This window comes from Solanum verrucosum, unplaced genomic scaffold (genome assembly GCF_900185275.1).
Source record: "Solanum verrucosum unplaced genomic scaffold, falcon-dt-bn FXZP01001278.1, whole genome shotgun sequence".
In the NCBI taxonomy this organism is placed as follows: Eukaryota; Viridiplantae; Streptophyta; class Magnoliopsida; order Solanales; family Solanaceae; genus Solanum; species Solanum verrucosum.
Window position 1 is genome coordinate 1,094,075 of NW_026020317.1, and position 23,164 is coordinate 1,117,238.

The 23,164-nt window shown below is 33.2% G+C and overlaps 4 protein-coding genes across 5 annotated transcripts; 2 read left to right on the plus strand and 2 right to left on the minus strand.

Annotated features, from left to right (window-relative positions):
* The first annotated feature begins 227 nt into the window (after positions 1–227).
* LOC125835235 (dof zinc finger protein DOF1.5-like) lies at positions 228–877 on the plus strand. The gene has a single exon (XM_049514364.1). It carries the CDS (start codon positions 310–312, stop codon positions 814–816), a length of 507 nt encoding a protein of 168 aa, XP_049370321.1. The 5' UTR covers positions 228–309; the 3' UTR covers positions 817–877.
* Positions 878–5,655: 4,778 nt separating this feature from the next.
* LOC125835234 (pollen allergen Sal k 5.0101-like) lies at positions 5,656–7,231 on the minus strand. The gene is made up of 2 exons (XM_049514363.1): positions 6,931–7,231; positions 5,656–6,016 (listed from the first exon to the last, which is right to left on the minus strand). The coding sequence occupies exons 1-2, from the start codon at positions 7,100–7,102 to the stop codon at positions 5,661–5,663; spliced, it is 528 nt and encodes a 175-aa protein (XP_049370320.1). The 5' UTR covers positions 7,103–7,231; the 3' UTR covers positions 5,656–5,660.
* A 1,037-nt stretch (positions 7,232–8,268) lies between these two features.
* LOC125835201 (uncharacterized) lies at positions 8,269–19,478 on the plus strand. Its single transcript, XM_049514326.1, has 11 exons — positions 8,269–8,654; positions 11,849–11,993; positions 12,887–12,954; positions 13,111–13,181; positions 13,941–14,204; positions 15,736–15,899; positions 15,988–16,043; positions 16,173–16,225; positions 18,696–18,864; positions 18,961–19,058; positions 19,130–19,478. The coding sequence occupies exons 1-11, from the start codon at positions 8,498–8,500 to the stop codon at positions 19,244–19,246; spliced, it is 1,362 nt and encodes a 453-aa protein (XP_049370283.1). The 5' UTR covers positions 8,269–8,497; the 3' UTR covers positions 19,247–19,478.
* Positions 19,479–19,739: 261 nt separating this feature from the next.
* Positions 19,740–22,634, minus strand: LOC125835236 (heavy metal-associated isoprenylated plant protein 28-like). 2 transcript variants are annotated; one of them, XM_049514365.1, is made up of 3 exons: positions 22,511–22,634; positions 20,904–20,979; positions 19,740–20,114 (listed from the first exon to the last, which is right to left on the minus strand). In XM_049514365.1, exons 1-3 carry the CDS (start codon positions 22,514–22,516, stop codon positions 19,765–19,767), a joined length of 432 nt encoding a protein of 143 aa, XP_049370322.1. In that variant the 5' UTR covers positions 22,517–22,634; the 3' UTR covers positions 19,740–19,764. The 2 variants fall into 2 exon arrangements, with proteins under 2 accessions (XP_049370322.1, XP_049370323.1); XM_049514366.1 differs by lacking the exons at positions 20,904–20,979; positions 22,511–22,634 and adding an exon at positions 20,492–20,567.
* Between the last annotated feature and the right edge of the window lie 530 nt (positions 22,635–23,164).

Genomic DNA, 23,164 nt, shown 5'->3' on the forward strand with positions numbered 1-23,164 from the left:
GAGAAAAAAAGACTTGCCCTTTTTCTCTCTCCTTTTTCTTCTATACTTTTATATTCTCCAAGTAGATCTCTTTTCTCCCACTCCATCATCTATGAACTTTTTTCCTCCCCTATCTAGCCCCCCCACCCCCACCTCCAACCTCTACAACTCACTTTACACTTTTTTCCCTTTTAAAGTACACATACATATACACATCTCTACCTATATATATATATCAACTCCTTTGGCCTTATAAGTTAATTCCTCTCTACATCAAAACATATACAAACATTTACTTGCCTCTACCCCCACCAAAGGCATCAAGAAAATATGGCTCAAGTTCAAGAAAGTCCCATCTCTCAAGGCATCAAATTGTTTGGTGCAACAATACAAATTCAAGAAAAACAAGCCAAAACTACTCATCAACCAACAAACAAAGTTGTTGATGATGATGATGATCATGATAATGATAATGATCAAGAAAAAAGGCCAGACAAGATCATCCCTTGTCCTAGATGCAAAAGCATGGAAACCAAATTTTGTTACTTCAACAACTACAATGTTAACCAACCTAGACACTTCTGCAAAGGTTGTCAGAGATACTGGACGGCCGGCGGAGCCCTACGGAACGTGCCCGTAGGAGCCGGCCGTCGCAAAGCCAAGCCACCATGCGGGCCGGGCCCACATGGCGACTTGGCCGGATTATCAGACGGTTGTAATTTCTTTGATGTGGCTAATCAACTTGACTTTGATGGAGTGGTGGCTCATGAAGATCAATGGCATCTTTTTCCGGCAGCTAAGAGGAGGAGGAGCACCTCCGATAGCCAATCTTATTGATTCCCTCTTTGTCGTCTAGTGATTATATAAATTATATTCTATGTACGTGGAATTAGTAAATTGTTAAAAAAAAAAAAAAAAAAAAACATTTGCAGGCTGACTTTACTTCCTTGATTGTATATACAAGCTGTCTTTAATTAGTTAAACAAAGTTGTCTTAATTAGTACTACGTTCTTAATTAAGAAACTAGTATTATTGAAAGTTGCACTGATTTATTTCTTAATCAATCATGTTGATCACGAGTTGAGGGACAAGATAGCATGCCACACAACCCATCATAAAAGGTCCGACATACACTTGTTATTATCATATTGGTCCAATAATTGCATGTCTCTTATTTTTGGGGGACTTTATTATAAATCTCTTCATTTCATTTTATATGGAGTAATATATTTGAATTGTAAAAATAGGGTATTAATTAACTGGCTTATTGGTCATAATCAGAAAAAAAAAATAGTTGGATAAAGATACATTGATCACGTCAAAGAAAGATTGAATTCTTGAAAGTTTATGAGTATTGTATAGAAAAGAATAATGTCAAATATTTCGCAACTTACTGTATAAATTGTGGTGAAATTGAGTATTATATATATATATCAAATGTATATCATATGCACCTACGTGAAAAGATACCTCGAATGTATACATTATTAATAAGAGAATATATAGTTGCATTATTGTTAATTAATTGGATATATGCTAATTATATTTGGCTAAATATATATGTATATGTAAGTATACCTCTACGTGATGACTAACGTATAAGAAATGATATGTAGATGTGAAAACAAATTCCGAGCCATAAAACAGACTTATAATTGAGGACAAGTGCCCGATAATAATGCAGTCCAGTGATCAGTGAAGTGATTGAAAATCATGGTACTTCATATGATAGCAGGTGTGTTGCGTAGTTCTAATAGTATACATTTGAGGCCATAACTATATATATAGATTATGGAGTATTTAAAATAGACGTGATACGTGGGCAAGTTAGATGTTGACGTGTGGAAAAACAAAAGAACGGCGAATCAACTTCGAGGGTGATCCATGCCCTACTTATGTGATTACACTTAATAGTTGAACAAGAAATTATTGCAAAATTTGTATATAACAAGCACGGACAAATATAATTTAGTGTACGGTGGAATTTTTTTTCCATTTTAAGATACCAAGAAATTGTTCTAAAAACATGTTGATAACAATTTTGATATAATTGATTCTTAAAAGGCTAAAGACGAATAAGGAATTTTAAACCAGAGGGAATATTTCTTCTTTCTTGTTCATGATTTTTTTTTTAGAATAGTGGTGGAATTGTTTCCGATCCAAAAGTGACATGAGTGTTAAAGAATTATTCCCAACTTCCAAAATATGCATTATTTCAAATTTCTTACCTATATATTCTCTCTTGAAGAAGGTTTGAGTGGCCTAGACCTCTAAGGTCGGTGTTACGATGAAATAGCGTCTATCAAATATTTTTCAATCATATATTTTTTTTTAAAAAATAACTATTATTGAAAAGTTTCATGAAACTCTTTGAAAAATTATCAGCAAAATTTGAAATTCTATGATGATAGCTTTGATTATTTTTTATATTTAGGGGAATAATCTTCCAACGGAAATCCAAAAGAGGATTTTTATAATTTAGGAAGAAAACGAAATAACTGCACATGTATAGTTGTAGAATAAAGAAATACTGAAATTCCAATAAAGCCCCTCTATACACCTTATTCTTGTTTTTTTTTTGGTCTAAAATTAATGCCTTCTAGAGCATATTTAGTTATTTCAACCTTAAAGTATTTCTTTTGTGTGAATAGAATCAGAATTAGATGCCACTTGATGGTGGGTTTTATTCACACAAAATACAGTTTTAGCAGAAAAATGTGGGAAAAAAGAGAAAAAAGAAGGTACCCTTACAAAACTAAACTAAAACTAAAAAAAATATTAATAATTGAATCAACTTTCTAATAACCTGAACATTTAAATAATAAAATCAACAATTCAACATGTTCCTAAATTCAGATCTCACTTTAACCTATCTACAGGATATTTTCATGTGCTTAACATATTGAAAATGAAGTAATCCTATATGTAATGAGATGGTTCTGAGATAGATAATCAATCAATAATATACAATAATTGTAATGAATATCCTATAGTGTAAATTTTCAAAAGAAGTGCAAACTTCGACGTTCCAGATAATTCAAAATATTTATGAAATTAATCAGAAGCATCATATTATAATTTGATTAGTCTAATTTTCTTTATCGCATTAATGAGATCCAATACTAGCCTGACCAAAAAATCATACAAAAGCCAGTAATTTAATCATGGAATATATAGAATTCTGTGAAAATATAATAATCTATACTTTCCCGTTCAAAAATAAATGGTACAGTATTTTAGTTTGTTTTCAAAAATAAGTGTGTTACGTTCTATCAATTCAATCTCGAAAAATAAAAAAAAAGACTATCTTTAATTAGTTTCGTGATAATAAGGAATAAATTGCGCATGTACACACTCTGTTGAGGGTATTTTGGTAAGGAAACGTAGAGGGGCTGCTTTATATACTTGTACATCACTAATTTTTCTGCCGTTTAGAGTAATTATTGCTATTCTGGGATAATCAGGATATACATTACAATCTTCTTTTGAGCTGCTTACCAAATTTACCCCGCAACTCTCATTCTTGTGTCCTCCTTCTATAATTATGCGGTATTTTCCCATGGAGTTGGTCATGGCTGATGAATTCAACGTCTCTTTTTTAGTTTTGAGACGATGACACTGCAATTGTACGCGTGCACCTACGTTTGAATAGAATTGATTAATGTCAGATCTTGAATTTTCGCCTTTAACAATTCATGAATTTCAACATACCTGGTAAAGGCTCACTAAGATTGGATTGAAATGCGGAACGACAAGGATCACAATAGACACTTCCTTCTATAATGATTACACGATTTTTAGACCCCTCAATAATCCCCAACAAGGACAATAAACAAATAACACTAGCAATCAAGATTACATGAGCTGATTTTCCCATTTTATGTCCTTTTGTTTTAAAAATGTATTCTCTATATTGTATTTTGAAGTCTTTTCTTTATATATATATATATATATATATACTTGTATTTTGGTAGTTACTTTATTTGGTTATTGTTGTGTTTTTGTGGTGAGGAATTTTTTTTATTTTACTTAAAGTAGTACATCCATTACTTTTTTTCTAGTTTAAATGAAAAAAAATAGTTTTTAAAAAAGTACTACATTAACTCCTACTTAGACTCTTTATGTTATTCTTTGTGTTTCTCTCGAACACACAGATAAATCAACAAAATATGTTGGTTACTCAAGTCAGGTCCTGCTGAAAGTTCGGGAAAGAGTGGCTATTAAATCAAAATTGAATTAATAACTAGCAATAATAATTAGTATATGACCAAATACCTTTAATTATGAAATGAATAAGAACCAAAATATTAAATTAATTAAAAAAATAAATTATTCTTACATCTTAGAAGAATCGGTCTCTTAAATAAATCTCATGTAGCCAACACTCAAATATAAAGAAGAAAAACTCTCAAATTGGATTAATAATAATATCCTACCTTAAATAACAAAAGAATATTCATAAGAGTACAAGCACACAACTCTTTAAACTTAAAATAAAAACATATATGATAATCTTTCCTTTTAAAAAAATTCGGATATATGTTTAAAGTTTAGTTTTACGCCTCCAAGTATAGCAATGAAGGCATGCCTCATAAATGCTATAAACACCGCATCATGTGTTGGAGGTCGAACTCAAGAACCAAATCATAGCTCCCAACTCCCAACTATAAAACCATGCTCAAAGACAATATTTGCATTTTTAGCTATAAAATCATGAACTTGACAACTCTTTTCTCAAGTATTGTGCTAAAGTTCAAACTCATTGGAGAAACTCTAATTGATTGAGCTCAATTGGCTGATTGTAACTAACTCCTAACTAATTGAAGATAGTTTGTTACAACTAATCAATACAAAAGGACTGATCTACCCTTGATCATCTTAATGGCCTTAACTAACTAACTTAACCACTTCATTCTCTTATCTCATCAATGACCACTAGAAAATTAAAAAAAAAATCAATGAAACATAAAGTAAGGAACCAAAACAAGGTATTCTCCCTGTTTCAATTAACTAGTTATTTTAAAAAAAATTGTCTCCTTTCTTTTTTCGGAAATGTTTTCAATCCATTTTGAAAAAGAATGTCTCTTTTTTCCCCGAAAACTCTTTAATTAACTTTTCAAAATGACATGTTCGAGACCACATAATTAAAAGGACATTTTGATACATTTTAGTTTAAGATTACAAGATTTAAAGATCTTCTTAACTTTGTTAAATTTTGTATCAAATTAAAATTAGATAAATAAATTAGAACGGAAAAATACCTGATGCTGTTGCTGCTAATAATCGTGGTATTTTTGGTTCACGAATGATGATGGGTATTTTATAGTACTACGTACTTATTCTTTTAAAGCTCCAAGGAATAAAGTTTAGAAACCTCTCAAGCCTCAAAATCAAAACTCAAACTAACACAAAATTACATTAAAATGACCATATCGTCCTTAGTTAAAGTGTATATATATAGATGTAAAATTAATGACACATCAAATAAATTAAATGTAGGACAACTTTTAGAACCTGTTTGGATAGACTTATTTTAAGCATTTTTCTAGCGTTTATAAACGTTTGATTTTAAACTATATGATAAAAATAAGCTAAAAGTCATATGTTAGAGATTTTAACTTATGAATCAAAAGTCGATCCAAACAGACTCTTAATCTTATTGTAATTCAATTTAAAATCCTTTAGGCCTGGTTAATATCTTTAAGTTCAGGGAGATATTCCATTTCCTTGAATTCTTGTTGACATTCTGGTGCTGCTTTTTTGGTCAAGAAAAAGAGAGCATTGGATTCACGGTTCTTTCCAGCAATGCCATTGTTGCTAGTCAGTGTAACTCTTGATGATTCCTTGGTATGTCCTTCAGTTGGGATCTCACTGCAATCTTCTTTTGGACTTTTTATCAAATATGTCTCGCAGATTTCGTTCTCGTGATCACCTTCTATCAACATGTGGTAATATCCAGTGGAGTTAGTCGAGGCTGTCACAGTTATTGTGACTTGTTCAGTTTCGGGGTGTCGGCATTGCATCCCCACCCTTGCATCTGCATGTGTACGTACAAATTAAATAGTTTAGTGCAAATCTAAACATTACAAATGAACTCATTTATTCACCAACAGAAATTATTATTTTCGAGTCCAACTATGAATTTATATGCAATTTTTATCAGACTTTTAAGGTTTTTGTGCACTCCTTTTGAAAGACATCTATAGTTTGTTTAGATTGGCTTTTAAAAAGAGTTTTTTTTTAATAGTATTTCGGTTTTTAAAAAAACATAAAAATTTAAACACTTGTTTTTAAATAAAAAAGGCAAAAAACTAAGGCAAAAATCTATAAGTCCATCTGAATAAGGTCTTAATAGCTTTAATAATTTCAAACGGAATATATATCTTGAGATTATAATTAGGATGAACTAGAATTGTCGACCTACTAATTTATTATATATATGATAGATAATCTTAGGATTGTGGTATAAGTTTTTCCCTAATTTTAGGTAATAACCTCAACCAAACACAAAATAAATTTAATTTCAAAATTTATATTGGACAACTCAATTAATCCATGAAAACAACCTTTAAGACTAGTTGCCTTAATTACCTATTATCACTCTCAAAAAGTCGTGTGTTTTGTAGGAAGGAAAATATTTTAAATTTCTCGAATTATCTCTAGAAAAATAAGCTCCTTAATGAGAAAAATGACTTTTCTAATGAAAAAGAAAACACAAGTTCATTGTCTCCTCCCTACCCACTTAGCATTTCCAACCCCACCCTTCGACTCTTCCACCCCCAAACCCACAATCCCCACCCCATCCCACCATCATAATATTTTGCTAACTTGCCTATAAATACCCTTAAAATAATATTTACGTACCAAATATATCCTAAAGGAATTGATTCAACAATAATGATATTATTGAAAAGAAAAATACTAGTAATTTTTTTTTTAAAAAAAATATACCTGCAACTGGCTCACTAAGATTGGTTTTGAATATTGAACGACAAGGATCACAATACACAATTCCTTCAAGAATAAATTGATAATTATCAGATTCTTCATTGGCTTGGGTAATCCCTAATAGGGAGAGCAAGCAAATAGCACTAGCAACAAAGATTATTGTTGATTTTTCCATTTTTCTTCCTTCTTTTTCTTTCTTTTTTTTCTAAAATATATATTTTTGGCCTTTCTTTGTTTCTTTCTGCAGGTTGCAAAATCGAAGTTAGAAAGCACCTTTTTTTTGTTTGTCAAAGTATGGAACCTACAATCTTGAAGGAATGCTTTATATATACTTTTATTATTCTGGCAGTTATTTTTTATTAGGTTGTTATTTAACTGTAGTCGTTTTGTGGTAAGGAGTTTTTTTTTTTTTTTTAAAAATAATTTCCAATGGAAGATAAAAAAGGCATTCCTCCTATTTTAACTCTTGTTCTTTAATTTTTGTTTCCCTATTTCTCTCCCTTATACACAAAAAGTAAAATAAAAAATCAAATCAATGTTTTATGTTAGTCTAGTCATATGCTAAAAGACCAAGGAAAGAATTCAAGTTTATTAACTTCATTTCAAACAAATTCAACAGAAAATTTAGGAAAATTAAAGTATACAATAATTAACTTAAGCGTAATTTCACCAAAATATTTACTAAATTATCCTTAATTAAATTGTAGTAAGTAAAGTATCAATTTAATCCTTCTTTACAAATTCACAATTCTTGAAACATGTCTTTTAATCATCATGATTTTTTTTTATTTTCTTTAAAAAAGAGTATAGGTAAAAAGAATATGAAGAGGATTAAGGGATTTTTGGTAAATAGAAAACTAGAAGGGATATGATGTTATTTAGTACTTATAATATGTGGTTCCTATAATTTATACAAAATTAAATTACTAGACGAAAATTCACGTAGTCAACCAAAACTAAGTTACTAAAATGTAAAGATTATTCCAATATTTTTTGTGAGCTACTGGCCTTGTTGCTTCAGTATTTTTTTTGGTTTCTCATTCGGTGTTCGGAGCCTATTTTGGAGTCTCGACTAAATTCAAATTGTGCACTATAAAGCTTATTTAGAGATGGTGCTCACAAAAAAAGATTTTTTTTCCATATAGAAGGCTGGAGAACTTCTGATTAAGGTGAAACACTCTTACCACTACACCACGGCCCATGTTGGTTGTTGCTTGGCCTTGTGGTAACAATCACACAGATAGGTTAAGATAGGTGGAGAGGAGAGTTACAATTATGGGCCTTGTAAGAAAAGAAAAAACAACAAAAATGGAATTAGGAAAACGCCAACTACCCCTTTTTAGCTCTTTCTGAGTAGAAGAAGCTTCGTTGAGTTCAACATCAATGTCTAGTAAAAAGCAGAGGAGGATGTTGAAAGTAAGGAAAAATGGTGGATGTGATGTTGACATAACACACTCTGCTTAGATTGATTTGCGCGGAGGAAAAGGAAAACAACAAAGAGAATCCCCAAAGGGTCCTCTTCTCTTTCTACACTTGTTGGGTTATCCCATAGCCATATATAGCCATATATATGGCGTCATCAGCGACATTACTTCATCATTATTCTCCTCGCCCTTCTATCTCTTCCAATTCTTCTTCTTCTTCATCATCTTCTGCTTCTTCTTCGTCATCTTCTTCCTCTTTTGATCAACGACGATGCTTTAATTGGAAATTTCTCTGCTTTTCTGGTAAATCTTTTAATTTCTCTCTTTTTTTTGACCTTGCAAATTGATTCAACTTCGATTTTTTTGTCTATTGAATTGAAATTGAGTTAACCCCTTTGTCTATTGAATTGAAATTTGTGCCAATTTTGGATCTTTTCTATTTTAATTAGTAGATTAATTGATCCTTGATGTGATTTGTTTGATTTATCAAGAAAACGAAGTTAGGGGTGTTTTCAGTGCATATTGTTTGGATTGGTGGTTGAATACTGAAGTTAATTGTAATGCAGATGGATAGAAATGCTAAAATACACAAATTAAGCCCTTTCTTTTATTGAACAATTTGATTTTATCTCAAAGTAGAGGGTGAAAAAAAAGGAGTAGGTAGTAGATATTTACATGTCAGTTATGGAACAATTATCACTGTATCGAATAGTTCTAGTTTGATTTTTCCTGTTCTTATGGATTGTTGGAGTTGTCTAATGTGAAAGAGGGACTGTCATTCTGCAAATTGTAGTGATAGTTGACTGCTACTCACATATATATCCATTCTAAGTTTGTAATCCGATAACAGATATAACTTGAGCCTTCTGTTCCCGCTTGTCATTTGGATTTGCCATCTTCTTAAGGTTTCTTTTTTTGGATACTTCTATTGCTAAGGAAATGAAAGGGAAGTCGTATTTTATACTAGCTTCTCGATTCTAATGCGAGAGAACCTTGCACAGGACATTTAGTTGGTTACTTACTGTAGAAATCACTTTAGAAATGGCTTTATGTGCGTCCAGGCCTAACTTGGATAGGATTGAACTGACCATGAGCTTGCAACTATTGGAGACTGCAATGTAATTAACTTTCCAATCAAATATTTGGGGCTCCTGCTAGGGGAAGGTTCAATTGGGGAAATGTGGTGACCGGTGGTTCAGAATTTTGGGGTAGAAGGAAATCTACTTATAAAAAGTTGGATAAGATCATTTTGATAAAGGCAACATTATCAAATACCAACCCACGTCATATCCTCATTTCTTATCTTTGTTTCAGTTAGTAAGAGATTGGAGAAATTAATGATAACTTTTCTCTGGGATGTTGCAAAAGGGAAAAGAAAGTACCATCTTGTGAATTGGGAAAGGGGTATGACCCCATTGAAAGTAGTGGGGGTTGGGAAAATGAATGCTAGATATCTTAAACAGATCATTGTCGGGAAAATTGTTATGGAGGTTTGCCAACAAAGGGGGAGCCATGTGGAAGATTATCATAAATAAGGTGGTGACCAATATCAGTGGCTAGTGAAGGAAGTAACGTTATCTTATAGGAAAAATCTGTGGAAGGAATGAAAGACAAGATGGACTTTTGCAAAGTTTATCGAATTCCAAATCAGAAATATGAATCCACTTCAGTTCTGGCTAAACCTCTAATGTGGGATAACACTTTGAAAGATGACTTCCTACCCCTGGCTGGCAACAAGGAGGTTGTAGCAGCTGAGATCCTTGAAATGACACACACATTTGTTTTGGAATGTAGCTTCTAAAGGACCACTGTAGTATTGAGAATATGACAAGGTGAAGCTGTTTCTACTGAGGTTGTGTATTCACTCATAATACAGGAAAACAGGTGGTATGATTTGAGAGGGATACCTTGGAAGCACTGCATTGTCAAACCCTATTATAGGTACTGAATCAGAGAAGGGGAGCTCGAGCTCAAAAGTCAGACGTTTGTGGAGAGGTTTATGAAAGACAAGGCAGCAAAGAAGATGTCATTTTTATCAAGTTATGCAACTTAAGAAGCAATATTGGCCGTGACCAATAAAAAGAGAGATTGTATAGCAGTGTTATCAAAAGCAAAAAGGACAAAAAAGCTCTAAGGTCCATTGCGCCTTTAAGCGCAAATAAAATGTGGGTTTAAATGAAAAAAGGTGCAAGGGGAGAAACAAGACAAATACATACTCCACCTGTCCCAATTTATGTGACACACTTTCGTTTTTAGTTAGTCCCAAAAAGAATGATATATTTTCATATTTAGTATTAATTTAACTTTAAAATATCCATTTTACCCTAAATGAGATATCTATGACTTGTTTTAAATCACAAATTTCAAAAGTCTTACTTTCATTCTTAAACTCCATGCCAAGTCAAAGAACATCACATAGATTGGGATGGAGGGAATATATATATGTTTAGTCCAAGACTAATGATTATAAGCATGAATGGCAAATATATGTTGTTGTACTTTTGCAAAGATACTTACCCTCCCCATACCTCACTTATGGGATACACTGGGTATGTTATTGTACTTTTGCAAAGACAACACTTTTTTGATGCATTGTTTATGCAATTTTTGGGAAAAAAAGGTCTAGGCATAGAGATAGTTACATGATAATTTTCTAAGTCACCAAATTCTTAATTATAGACCGACATATTATCCAAATTTTAGTCAACATTTAAAAGAATTTCAAAGTTGGAATATTTTAGGATGTATAGGATGGACAATTCAAGGTGTAAGGTGGCAAACAACTCAAGGTGTAAAGCGTGAAGGGGGTGAACAACTAAGGCGTAAAGAGTGCAATGGATCTTGTGCGAATAGTAGCTTCACCTTTGAGACATTGGTCAGCACATAGGTAATTATGCTATTGTTTAATCAACTGGTGAGAAGGATATATTTTAGTCATTGCCATATTGCTTGTGCTTATATAATTGGAGCTGTTAGTTGCTTCTATCCAATCCCTTACCTGAGGTTGCAATTTTAATTGCTCCATCTTACATATACTACAATCATTAGGGTTGAAACTGCTCCAATTTTTTTTTTTTTTGATTTCCTGTTCCCCCTTGAAGTTATCACTATTTCACCAACTCTTAGACTGAAGTCTGCTTTTTAGACAAATCAATACTGTTTGTTCAGTGATTATATTCAAGACTAGAGCCATAGAATCTGCTCTCCTTTCTCCTGGTGGATTGTGCAGTTGGAAACGATTTCATTAAGTTTTATGTCATTTATGCTCTTGTAGTGCCCTTGGTGAACAGGTTTTGTCTCCTCTCTGATTGCAGTCAACTGTTTTCTGAATTTTGAATAGCCATGTAGTATATCTGAGTTAGTACATAGTTTCTTGCGTTCTTCTGCAAAATCCTTATTGTTGCTTACACTTCAAATGTCTTGGCAAGTATGAACCCATTTAATTTTTTTTTTTTTTGTAAATTGTTTCTCTGAGGATTTTGTCTGCCCATCTGCAGGGATAAACAACATCTGTAGAAGTCAAAGCTTTAGAGCCCATGCAATGGGTACAACTGAAGGAAGTGTTATGTCTCCGAAAGTCTTGATGGATACGGGGGATGAACCTGAACATCTTCTAGTCCTTGTTCATGGTATCTTAGCAAGGTAGGGAGCTTTGTTTACTTATCCTGAAAGGATGCTTTCACGTGTCTACAAATTTTATATACACGCGTGTAGATATAATATGTATGTACATGCAATTGAAAAGGCTACAGTTGACTCCTCTGAGGTGGTTGGGGTTTACCCACTACAACAACATACCCAGTGTAATCCCCCAAGTGGGGTCTGGAGAGGTTAGGATGTACATACTTCACCCCTACCTTAATGGGGTAGAGAGGCTGTTTCTGATGGGGTTTACCATATTAAAAAAAGGAGTTTCAATCTGAATGGAGTAAAAAAGTGCCTGTTGGTCTTTCCTCTATTTTTGCAGGGCTGTTGATTTGAGTAGTCAATTTGCCTGTAGTCAACCATGCTCAAACCTTGACTTTCTAAGTGCTCAAGCAAGGAAAAGCTTTAACATTGAGAAAACATTATGATCAGAACCAATAACATTTTATTTTTTATGTGACCTTTGGTATGTAAATATTATGTTCGAGTAATAGTGCTATCCTGAGGTTAGGTTTAAGTGGTCTTACATTCTCACTTTCAACACACATCACATGGTTGGAACATCTCTTTTTCCCAGAGTACGAAACTTGACCTGAGAAAATCTCCAGGTGACATACATGTCTATATCCGTTTATCACTTTTATATTTCGTCCTTGAACCTTTTTCCTTGTTCTTGAGGTTGATTTACTTTCTATTCCATGATCTGGTTGTCAAGGGTTGTGTCTGATATTTGTGTATGGGCACCGTCTTAATTGCTGATATATCACCCATATCAGTCAATTAAGTACGCCTCAACCCCAAATAAATGTTCATATCTTCCATAGTAAAAAAATTCTTCCTGAAAATTAGCATGCTGCTGTTTGCATCACTGATCTTTCCAAAGAATGCAGCCCAAGTGACTGGACGTATGTACAAGCAGAGTTGAGAAGGCGGTTGGGAAAAAACTTTTTGATATATGGTACATTTTTTAGTGAAACTTATCCTTATATTCTCATGAATTTATTTTTTAATTTTCTAGGTTTTTCTTCCTTCAATTTTGCATGCTACACCAAGAAAGTAAATGCTTATATTCGAATTCCAAGAAGCTATCTGACTTTCTTTTTGTGGCGTTCAGCAAGTTCATGTAATACGTTCACTAAAACCTTCACTGGGATTGATGGAGCTGGAAAACGACTAGCAGATGAAGTGAGTATGTAAAAGAGGTCACTGTGCTGTATAGTTGCGAGTCTGGTGCTACTGTGTGGTCTCATGGTGTAGGAAAGGTGGCTATATTTTTCTTGTTTGGTTGGGGCAGAAATATGATGCTACTAAGCTTTTTTATTTTTAGTTCTCTTTTAGGGTAACTTGTTTTTTTTTTTAATTTGTATGGTTAGCGTTGGTTTTTGGTTATGGCAATACTCTATTCAAAGCAATAAAACCCTGACAGGTAGGTATATCCTACGGTGGTACTTGCTGTTTAAGAAGTGTAGGTCAATCTTGTCTTGCTGTTTTGCAGCATGTGAATAAAATTTCAGCTCAGTACAATATTTGCTGAAAGATGTCCAGCTTTTCCATCAGTGCATCACATATAGATTTTTCTAATTGTCTAAAGTTGGCCTCTATATACCTTATACTTCATATGCATATTTCCAACATAATTAAATAAATTTTTTTGTCAAAAGCTAGTTGTTTCGGCCTGCATTCTGTATTCGTCTCAGAAACTCCAATTATGTCAAGGAAGTATATGAATGGTCAAATTTCACCTTTTTTTACCAAATCCAAAAAAAGAAAAGTTTATGAATGGTCAAATAGTTTCCAGCCACACACTTCTGACATGAAAACATAACCCTCTTGAACCCGTGCTTATTTGGTGGCTACTTTCAAGTTTCCAATATATAGGTTGTGCTTACAAAGTGAAATTATGAACGCTCATCTTCCTTATTTGGAACTTTTGATTATGAACAGGTCAGGCTGGTTGTAAAGAAGAAAGAAAGCCTGAAGAAGATATCCTTTTTAGCTCATTCTCTTGGTGGATTGATTGCAAGATATGCACTTGGCGAACTTTATTCATCAGACAACTGTAATGAGCAGTCCAATGATGCAGTCACTTCAACTAGTGCAAACCTCAAACCAGTAGGCTCCTTAAATATAGGATTGATTGCTGGCCTGGAGCCAGTCAATTTTATCACCTTGGCAACACCACATCTTGGTGTGAGAGGGAAAAATCAGGTCTGTTCTCATGGTACAATCTTATCACTTATGCATCAAAAATCTTATCTCAGTGTTTCTTAAATGGGATGTTATCGCCCTTTTTAATAAAAGTAATTTACCTTTACCTACTATACTTGTCCTTAAAAAGTAACTAGATTATGTCCATTACAATTCCTTGTTTTTAGGGATTTCAGTTGTTTTTATATCCTATTTTCTTGCTTTTAAATGTGTAAATCTCGTAATGGAGTCTCTACCTGGAAATTCTGAAACTTGAGTGGAATAGTTGGTGCCAGTGGAGTAAAAACTTTAAAAACGCTTGTATTAGTTCTAACTTAGATGTTAAAATGGTATCTTATTTGTAAATTGTTGTGCTCGGGTACCTCATGCACATCTATAACAGAGTGCATTCAGTCATTTGTTTTTTTGGGGCATTTACGTAGTTTCTATACGAATGTCTAATAACAGTCATCGTTTCATTTGACACGTCTTAATATGTTTGATACCATTCTATTCTACATAAATTTCACAACCTTCGAAGTTCAAATTTATCAGTTAATTCAAATTTTAAATTTGAGATATGTGATCTCTGTGCTCTTAACTTTTTCAAAATTTTCCGTCATTGATGTAATACATACAAGTCAAAGTAGTGTAATAAATTTTGGACCCCGAGTCCATTAAAATACCATTATGTAAAATGGGACAGAGGCGAGGGAGTAAAATTTTGTGAATTCTTCATAAGAGTAAAGGCTTAGTGTGAAATACTAGAAAAGTTGATATCATCAGTTTTTATTGTGTGCTTTATGAGGATAAAAGGATAGAAGCCTGTAGATATGCACGGCTGTGAAAAAGCTTTTTGCATGGCATGCAACTGCTGGAAATTTTTGTAGTCTTCATCATCTTTGCAGAATATCCAAAAGATACTTGTTACTCCTATTTTACTTTTGTGTGGATCCTTCCTTTAATTGGTGCACAAATCTTAACAGGTATCAATGAAATGGCCAAAAGAACACTATATTTTAATATCTTTTTCCCTTATCAAATGCTGTTTTAAATAAGAGCACCATTTTAAGTGAAAGTTGGAAATTTATATTGAATGAGAGAAACTATGCCAGTACTTATTTACTTAAATAAATTCTACAAGTGTCGATCAATATTTACAAGTCAAGAAAATGAAACATAACACATTCTATTTCACTAAAGCAAATATCAGGAAAGAAAAGAACCATGAATTAAACATTAAGCCACATGGTATAGCAAAAAACAAATGCCTTACCAGGCTGTCAATAAGTTCTGTGTTAACAAACCTGAAGCCAGTTATTGTCTGAGCTCATATTATCTTAGGTATAAGAGGATATCATAATTTGGGACATTAATGTTAGGTTGAATGAGTCGCTAAGTGTTTTCTTGAATCAGTTTAAACCATAATGTGTTTAAATTCTCAGAATTTGGATGGTATGTTATTATTAATAGCTTATCTAGAAAAAAAGTGTTATGATCACTTCGTAATGGCCCCTGACATCAGGACAGTTGATTAGCTTTTACTTTTCAGCTTCCTTTTCTCTTTGGGTTGCCAATCTTGGAGAAACTTGCAGCACCTATAGCTCCTATATTTGTTGGTCAAACTGGTAGTCAGCTCTTCCTTACAGATGGCAAACCTACTAAACCACCTCTTTTGCTAAGGATGGCATCAGACTGTGATGATGGAAAATTTATGTGAGTAGAAATATCTCCACCAGTCCTTGAAGCAGCTGTTTCTCCATGCCTTTCTTTTTACCTTATGCCTGGAGTTTCCTTATTGCAGATCAGCGCTTGGTGCTTTCAAATGGCGTGTTCTTTATGCTAATGTCTCTTATGATCGTATCCTGTTGGATCTCATTTGTTTTTTCTTCATTTAATTAGCAAAATTAATTCATTGATAAAGTTCATTCCAGTGCTTCTTCTCTCAATATTTTGAAGTGATTGCAGTGGTTTCTTGACATTATCTAGATATGGTCGGTTGGCGTACATCATCTATAAGAAGGGTGACAGAACTTGTCAAGGTGATTTGTGATTTACTATTCATTTGTTACTTTAATTGTCCATAAATATAGGTCTGTGAATGTTGACATTTAGTCAAGATAAAAACAGAAAAGGACATTCAAGTATAATTCGTTTGGCTAAGCACGATTTACTCAAGGGTCCCGATCTAAAGTTTATTTGTCCAGATCTAATTGACATTCCTGCGAAGAGGTATTGGGACAATATGAGAACTGAGTTTTTTTTTTTTTTTTTTTTTTTGGAAAAAAGAGAACTGCAATTTGAATAAGCCCAGAACAATAGGAAGTACAAAGTAAAATTTGCAATGAGAACTGCAAGAATGCCCTATATCAGAACTATTAATTAGTTTCATTTTGTTTGTACAATAATTAAAACTTAAAGGTATATCAGATATGAGATGAAATAGCTTGAGTACCATAAACTGCCTTGTAGTAGGTGAACCTAAACCGGAAAATTTCTCTATCAACTTTTCTTCTACTGGAACCTTCGGTTTTAATGTTGCTTAGACAATAATGAAAACTGAAAAGGCATATGCACATAACCTGCACATGTGTAGGTAATCATCTCTCCATCCATGATAGCATGTAACTTACCTATATAAGTTTTCTTTGTTGGGGATTAGACAATGGAAATTACTTTGACACTTCATTTGCATCTTCTCTTGAAACAGAAAAGAAACCTTGATTTTATGTTTGGTGTACTGAAATTAGAATTTAGAAACTGTTACAGGTTTTAGACCTTTACTTGTATACAAGCTTCCTTGTTTGGGAAATTTGATTTCTCAAAGTTACACTATGTTAAGAATGTGCCACCAAGACTTACCCTTCGGTGTGGCCCAGTGGTTTGGGCTTGGGACTTCCATGTTGGAGGTCTCAAGTTCAAAACCCCTTGCCAGCGAAAGCAAGAGCTTTGCCTTCTGGGTCGAGCTCGTCGCACCGGGCTTGCGTAGTGCGGGTTACCTCTCCAGTGTGGTTTGTGAGCTATTGCATAGGAGCGGGAGTTTTACCCTGTGCGCACCCAAAGGATAGCGGCTGCGGGTTTTCCTTGTCTTAAAAAAATAAATAAAAAAATGTGCCACCTAGACTCAAGGTAAGTTTTATAAAGTGGTTGTTAGACCAATTATGTTGTATGGGGCGGAGTGTTGGCCAGTAAAGAACACACTTCCAAAAGATGGGAGTAACGGAAATGAGGATGTTGAGATGGATATGTGGACATACTAGGAGAGATAAGATTAGAAACGAAGATATTCGAGACAAAGTGGGAGTGAACTTCGTGGTGGACAAGATGAGCGAGGCGAAGTTGAGATTGTTAGGACATGTAAAGAGGAGATGCATAAATGCCCTAGTGAGTAGGTGTGAGAGGTTGTCTATGGTGGGTATGAGGAGAGGTAGAGGTAGGCCGAAGAAGTATTGGGGAGAGTTGATTAGATAGGACATGATACACTTGCAAGCTGATTAGATAGGACATGATACACCTGCAGTTGATCAGATAGGACATGATACACCTGTAGCTGATTAGATAGGGCATAAGTCGAGCGTTGTCTACTTATCCTTATCAGTATTATTATTAATATTCTCCTACTATCTTATTCTTCAAGTTTACTATTACTTGTTGTTTCCTTCGCTTCAGTATTGTATTATTTGTTGTCGCCCCCATTATTTTCTACATGACCTCTTCACTACTGTATTTCCTTTGCTTACTGATTTTGATATGTTTTTCTTGAGCCGGGGGTCTATCTGAAATAACCTCTCTGCCTTCATAAGGTAGGAGTAAGGTTGCATACACACCACCCTCCACAGACCCCACTAGTGGGATTACATTGGGTATGTAGTTGTTACAATATTTTAAGTTAGAATTACTTGGTAGTTTTCCAGAGATGAAATGAACTTATATGATGGTGAGTTACTGTGTGTCCCGGATGAAAGAATGACTTTACTTTGAATGAAAAGAAGAAGTATTTAATTTATTGTTTTAGCCCTGGAAAAAAGTCCGTTGTAGTTGCCTACTGTCAGGCGAGGGATGAGATGCAATTGATCTTTACATTGAGGGAGCTGTTCAGTTCTCCTCAACTGGCACTTCAAATTATGATTCTCAGCACAGTTATTCAATGACTTATAAGTCTTTTTTTTCTTCATTCCCTAAATGAGGAAGTGTATACTTTATGCAACTGACACTGATATCCTCTAGTAAATGGCAAAAGAATAGTTCGCACTGTGCTCATTTTATGGCTGGATATGTCTTATTAGTCTTCATTTCTAAGTATCTGCTGTGTCATGCATGCATACTTGTGATTCTCATAGTTGGATGAATATAATACTCATAAAAGCATGGTATCATGAAATCTTATTCATTAGCAGGATTTTAGCTGTAGAACTTTGAAAAATAATGATCTGGAAGCAGAGTTTTCTCTTAGGAGTTCATTACACAACGATTTTGTTTGTGTACAATTCTAAAATTTTATTGAAATGGCAGCCCCCTTGGCGATCTTTGGATGGCTACAAACATGTAGTAGATGTGGAGTATTGTCCTCCAGCTTCATGCGAAGGACCTCATTACCCCTTAGAGGCAGCCAAAGCAAAGGAGGCAGCCCAAAATGCACCAAGCACACAGAGGACATTAAAATATCATGAAAGTATGGAAGGTAATAGTACTAATAGAGCTGTTTCTGTTTGTTACAATGAATCTCAATGCCACTATCTCTATATCATACTAGAATCTTACTACTCTTTTCGAACAGAGGAAATGATACGTGGCTTGCAACAGTTGGGGTGGAAAAAAATTGATGTTAGCTTTCACTCAGCATTCTGGCCCTTTTTTGCACATAACAATATCCATGTAAGTTCCTTCCATTTCCTTATGTTCCTCCCTGTCTGGGTTCTAATTCAATCACTATTTTCCGTTGACAGGTGAAGAATGAGTTTTTTCACAATGCTGGAGTAGGAGTAATTGCTCATGTCGCAGACCACATAAAGCAACAAGAGAAGCAACCCGAATCTTCCTCCTTAATTACCCCTAGCTTGTAACTCATATAGTTGTACAGAAAGCAATCCAGCATACATTTAAATGAAATCAAAACGCTATAATTGATTGGAAATGTATATTTTTCAGAACACTACTGGTTTACTTGGCTATAAGCCAGGTTTTTCGTTAAGCATATTCAAGATATATGTATAGTGATATGATTTTTGGTGAAGGGTGTTTAATTGACCACCCTTTGCTCCGTCACCAGTTTCAATAGGAAGACTGTTGATGTTAGCATTGTACCCTGTATTGGTTGTTAACTATGACATATTATGTGATTTTTTCCGTGTTCGAAAGGTAAAGTAAATTGAAGTACAATAGTGTGACAATATGAAGGGAAAAAAATACATATATAAATTTAAATTTGGATAATGCAAGCAAAAGAACACAGCTATAGTACACCTTGATTCTGATTTCATTGTAGCAAATGAAACATATATATAGGGAAAAGTAGAGACAAAAAGAGAACAAACAGAGAATTGCAAAACCCCCTAATGAGCATATTTAATTTTACTTCAAATCACATTATAGAACAACCAGTTGCATTGTCATCACTAAACATGTGCCTGGTTCGTTCATCGAAAATGGTATTGTAAGGTAGCTCTGCATAGGAACCGTGAGCATGGCCATTGTAGCCATGCACACGGTAGTTGTAGGAAGAAGGCGGGGCATAGTAAGTGCCCGGCCTGCTGTAGAATGTATCATAATAATAATGGTGCATGTAGTTATGGTATTCAGGATTGTATGGATATGGCCATAGTTCAGCTCTCTTTCCAGTTTTTCTCACTGTTTTGAGGATTTTTTTCTGATCTGCCCACCCTGTTACTGTCACCTTTTGCATGTTCATGTCTATGTCAATGTTGTCCACTCCTGTGAATACCAAAAATGAAACAAAAGTATATTCAAGGGTTTTGTAACAAATCAATTACTCTATTTTTTAACAATACCAGAAGTTGGAAAAAAATAGTATTTTCCCAGAAGCATGTTTTGAGTCTTGGCCAAGCACAAATTGTTATTCTAATATTAACTAAGTATTTTCGAATTGATTAGTCAAACCCCTAGTATTTCGCACTACTCTTACACTTGAGAAAACAAATTAATAGAATAAGGATAAAAAAAAAAGGATCAATTCTTCAAATCATATTAATATTTAATGAGTTAGGTCCCAAGAATTATTGGATAATGAGAAAAATCCATTCCATATCCAAGCAATAAGCATGGAGAGTTGGAGACAGAAAAAAATTCACCAGCTGTGTGAATGACGACTTTGGTCATATGTCTATTTGGTGGATATATAATAATTTAAATTTCCAACTAAAAGTTGTAAGAAAATTATTTTATAGGAAAATATCATTGTATAAGATATGCTTTCATATTAATTATAATTCTATTACAAAGCTGGGCAGGGTTGTCTTATAAAAAAAAAATCTAAATAAAAGGTATTGTGATATACAATACTATTGAAAAATAAGGACTTAGCAACGGACAAAATTTATAGCTAAACAATAAAAATTTTATGCTAATTTTATTTAGTTATAAGTTAGGACGGATTTTAAGAAAATTCATATAGCTTAGAATCTATTTAGCTACGAATTAGCTAAAGAATACCCACACATTCAGTAGCTAATTCTATGTTTCTAAAAAGAAATTAATACCAACCATGAAGCTTCTTGAGAGCCTTCCTTATTTTGCTTTCGCATCCTTGACAATCCATGTGCACTCTCATTTCCACAATCTAAAATGAATAATGTATAGCTTATTATACGATCGTCTCGTTATATTTAAAATATTTATACAATCAAATTATATATGATAAAATTATAAATAAATTTATATTATAAAAATTGATTATAACTAATCTGCCATCACATAATATAATAAAAATATAATTTAAATTGTTTAATTTGTATCATCATTCATAGCACTTTCCCTATTTTAAGCATTTATTTGTTAATATATAATCTCTCTTATAACGGCAACGGCGCAATATGGCAAGTCATCATGAAACCCCCCCCCCCCCTTTTTTTTTTTTAATTATATATATAAGCTCATTTTTTTTTAGCTTAACATTATTAATTAAAAAAAGTAGAGATATTGGAGTGGAAGAGTCACTAATTAGTAAATTTTCTTACTCTTTGTTGCATTCTTTTCGAGCCACTAACCTTAAAACAATTCTCCTTTTATACTCAACAGAAAAAAGAATAGCTAGTAACATGCACATAGTATTGAGTTCTCTTCTTTAGCATGACTATAGAAGTGTTCATTACTACTAGTATTATTTATCTTCATTTGACTAGAAGATACAAAGATGTTTAAAAGATAAATAGATCATACTCATGTTAAATATTCATGTACTAGACTACAAGCTAGGATTATCTAATTATGTGACATTTTTAACTTCTGAAGAGAGTCAAATTGGCTAATTTTTGAACTATCGAATTTAATGATCAACTCAATATTTTAAAATATTTAAATGTTGGTAAAAAAATTCAACTAGTTCAAATTTTGGAAAACGAAAAGTCACATAAATCGACGGAGGGAGTAGTATAAAAAAACATGGTCACAAAAACTTTTTTTTAGTACTAGCATTTCAAAATAGAGATTAGCTATATATAGGTAGCTCTTTCTCATTCCTCTCTAGTCTTCAACCTCATTCATATTTTCAAATATATACCGAAGAAGAACGAGACATATCATTTTAAAGAAAAACAATAAGAAGAGGAATGTAATCATGATAACATACACATATTTATAAGAAGACTCAAATAATGCTCCAATTTATTTCTCACTATACACTTATGCTACTGTAGTACAAAAGGAGAGGAATATATATAACATGAGTATAGAGAGAAATAAAGTGCAAAAAAGTTAGAAACCAATGTGGGATTTAAGGTGAAGCAATGGAAAACACAAACACAAAGAGGGGACGGAGCTAGAAGGCAACTTAACTTACGGCTTCGTCCTGAACTCTATATTTGTGTTATGAAATTAGTAAATATGATTATATATTAAATTTAGAATCCAATTATTAGCATTTGAAGTCATTGTAGTATTCAGAACCCATAAATTCAAATCCTGGCTCCACGTATGCACACATAGTCTCAAAACATATAAACACACACTCATGATCGATAGCAAAATTATTATACTATATTATATATTCTTCTTTATTTTCTCCTTTAGTTATGGGGTTGTGAATGGTAATTAAGTAGCATTTAAACCAAAAAAGAAGAAGAATAAAAAAAGACATGAGTTAAGAAGCAGACCGTCATATTGTGTGACTTTGAGACGATGGAGGAGCTACTAGCAACACAAATGTAATCTTCCTTTAGATGAAATAATTAATGTCTAAGTTTAATTCGTATTCCTTTGTGTGTCTATAGACTATACTAATATTGTGTGTTTATATACACACAAAACTTGACCTGGACAGGCATGATTACCTATTAATTGGAGCGTATACAATAAGAAAGATAAGGAAAAATATGACTAAAAATAGTACTATATATATATTTTTTTAAATGTGGTCCAACCCACAATATAATCATATTTTCTTTTCTTTTCACATTTTTATGTGACCATATATAGGTTGTTATTAATTTTTGGAGAAACCTTGTGCTATGAGGGCCACAAAAATTTCAAGAAAATAATAATAAGAAGGATTGGACCATGTTAGAAAGCACACTGAAGTTGCGGCTTTGATAACTAGCTAGAGTGGATCATTTGCATTTTTTGCCCCCATTTTGGGTTGGTTTCAAACTTTTGTCCCTCAAGATAAACGTTTTTAGGGACACAAGCTTATATTTTCACATTAGAATATTTTGCAAGTTATGTTTCGTATTTTAAAAAAAATTTATGGTCCTCAAGGTATGAGTTTGGTTTTTAAAAACAAAAATTAAAAATCAGCTTATTTAAAGCTT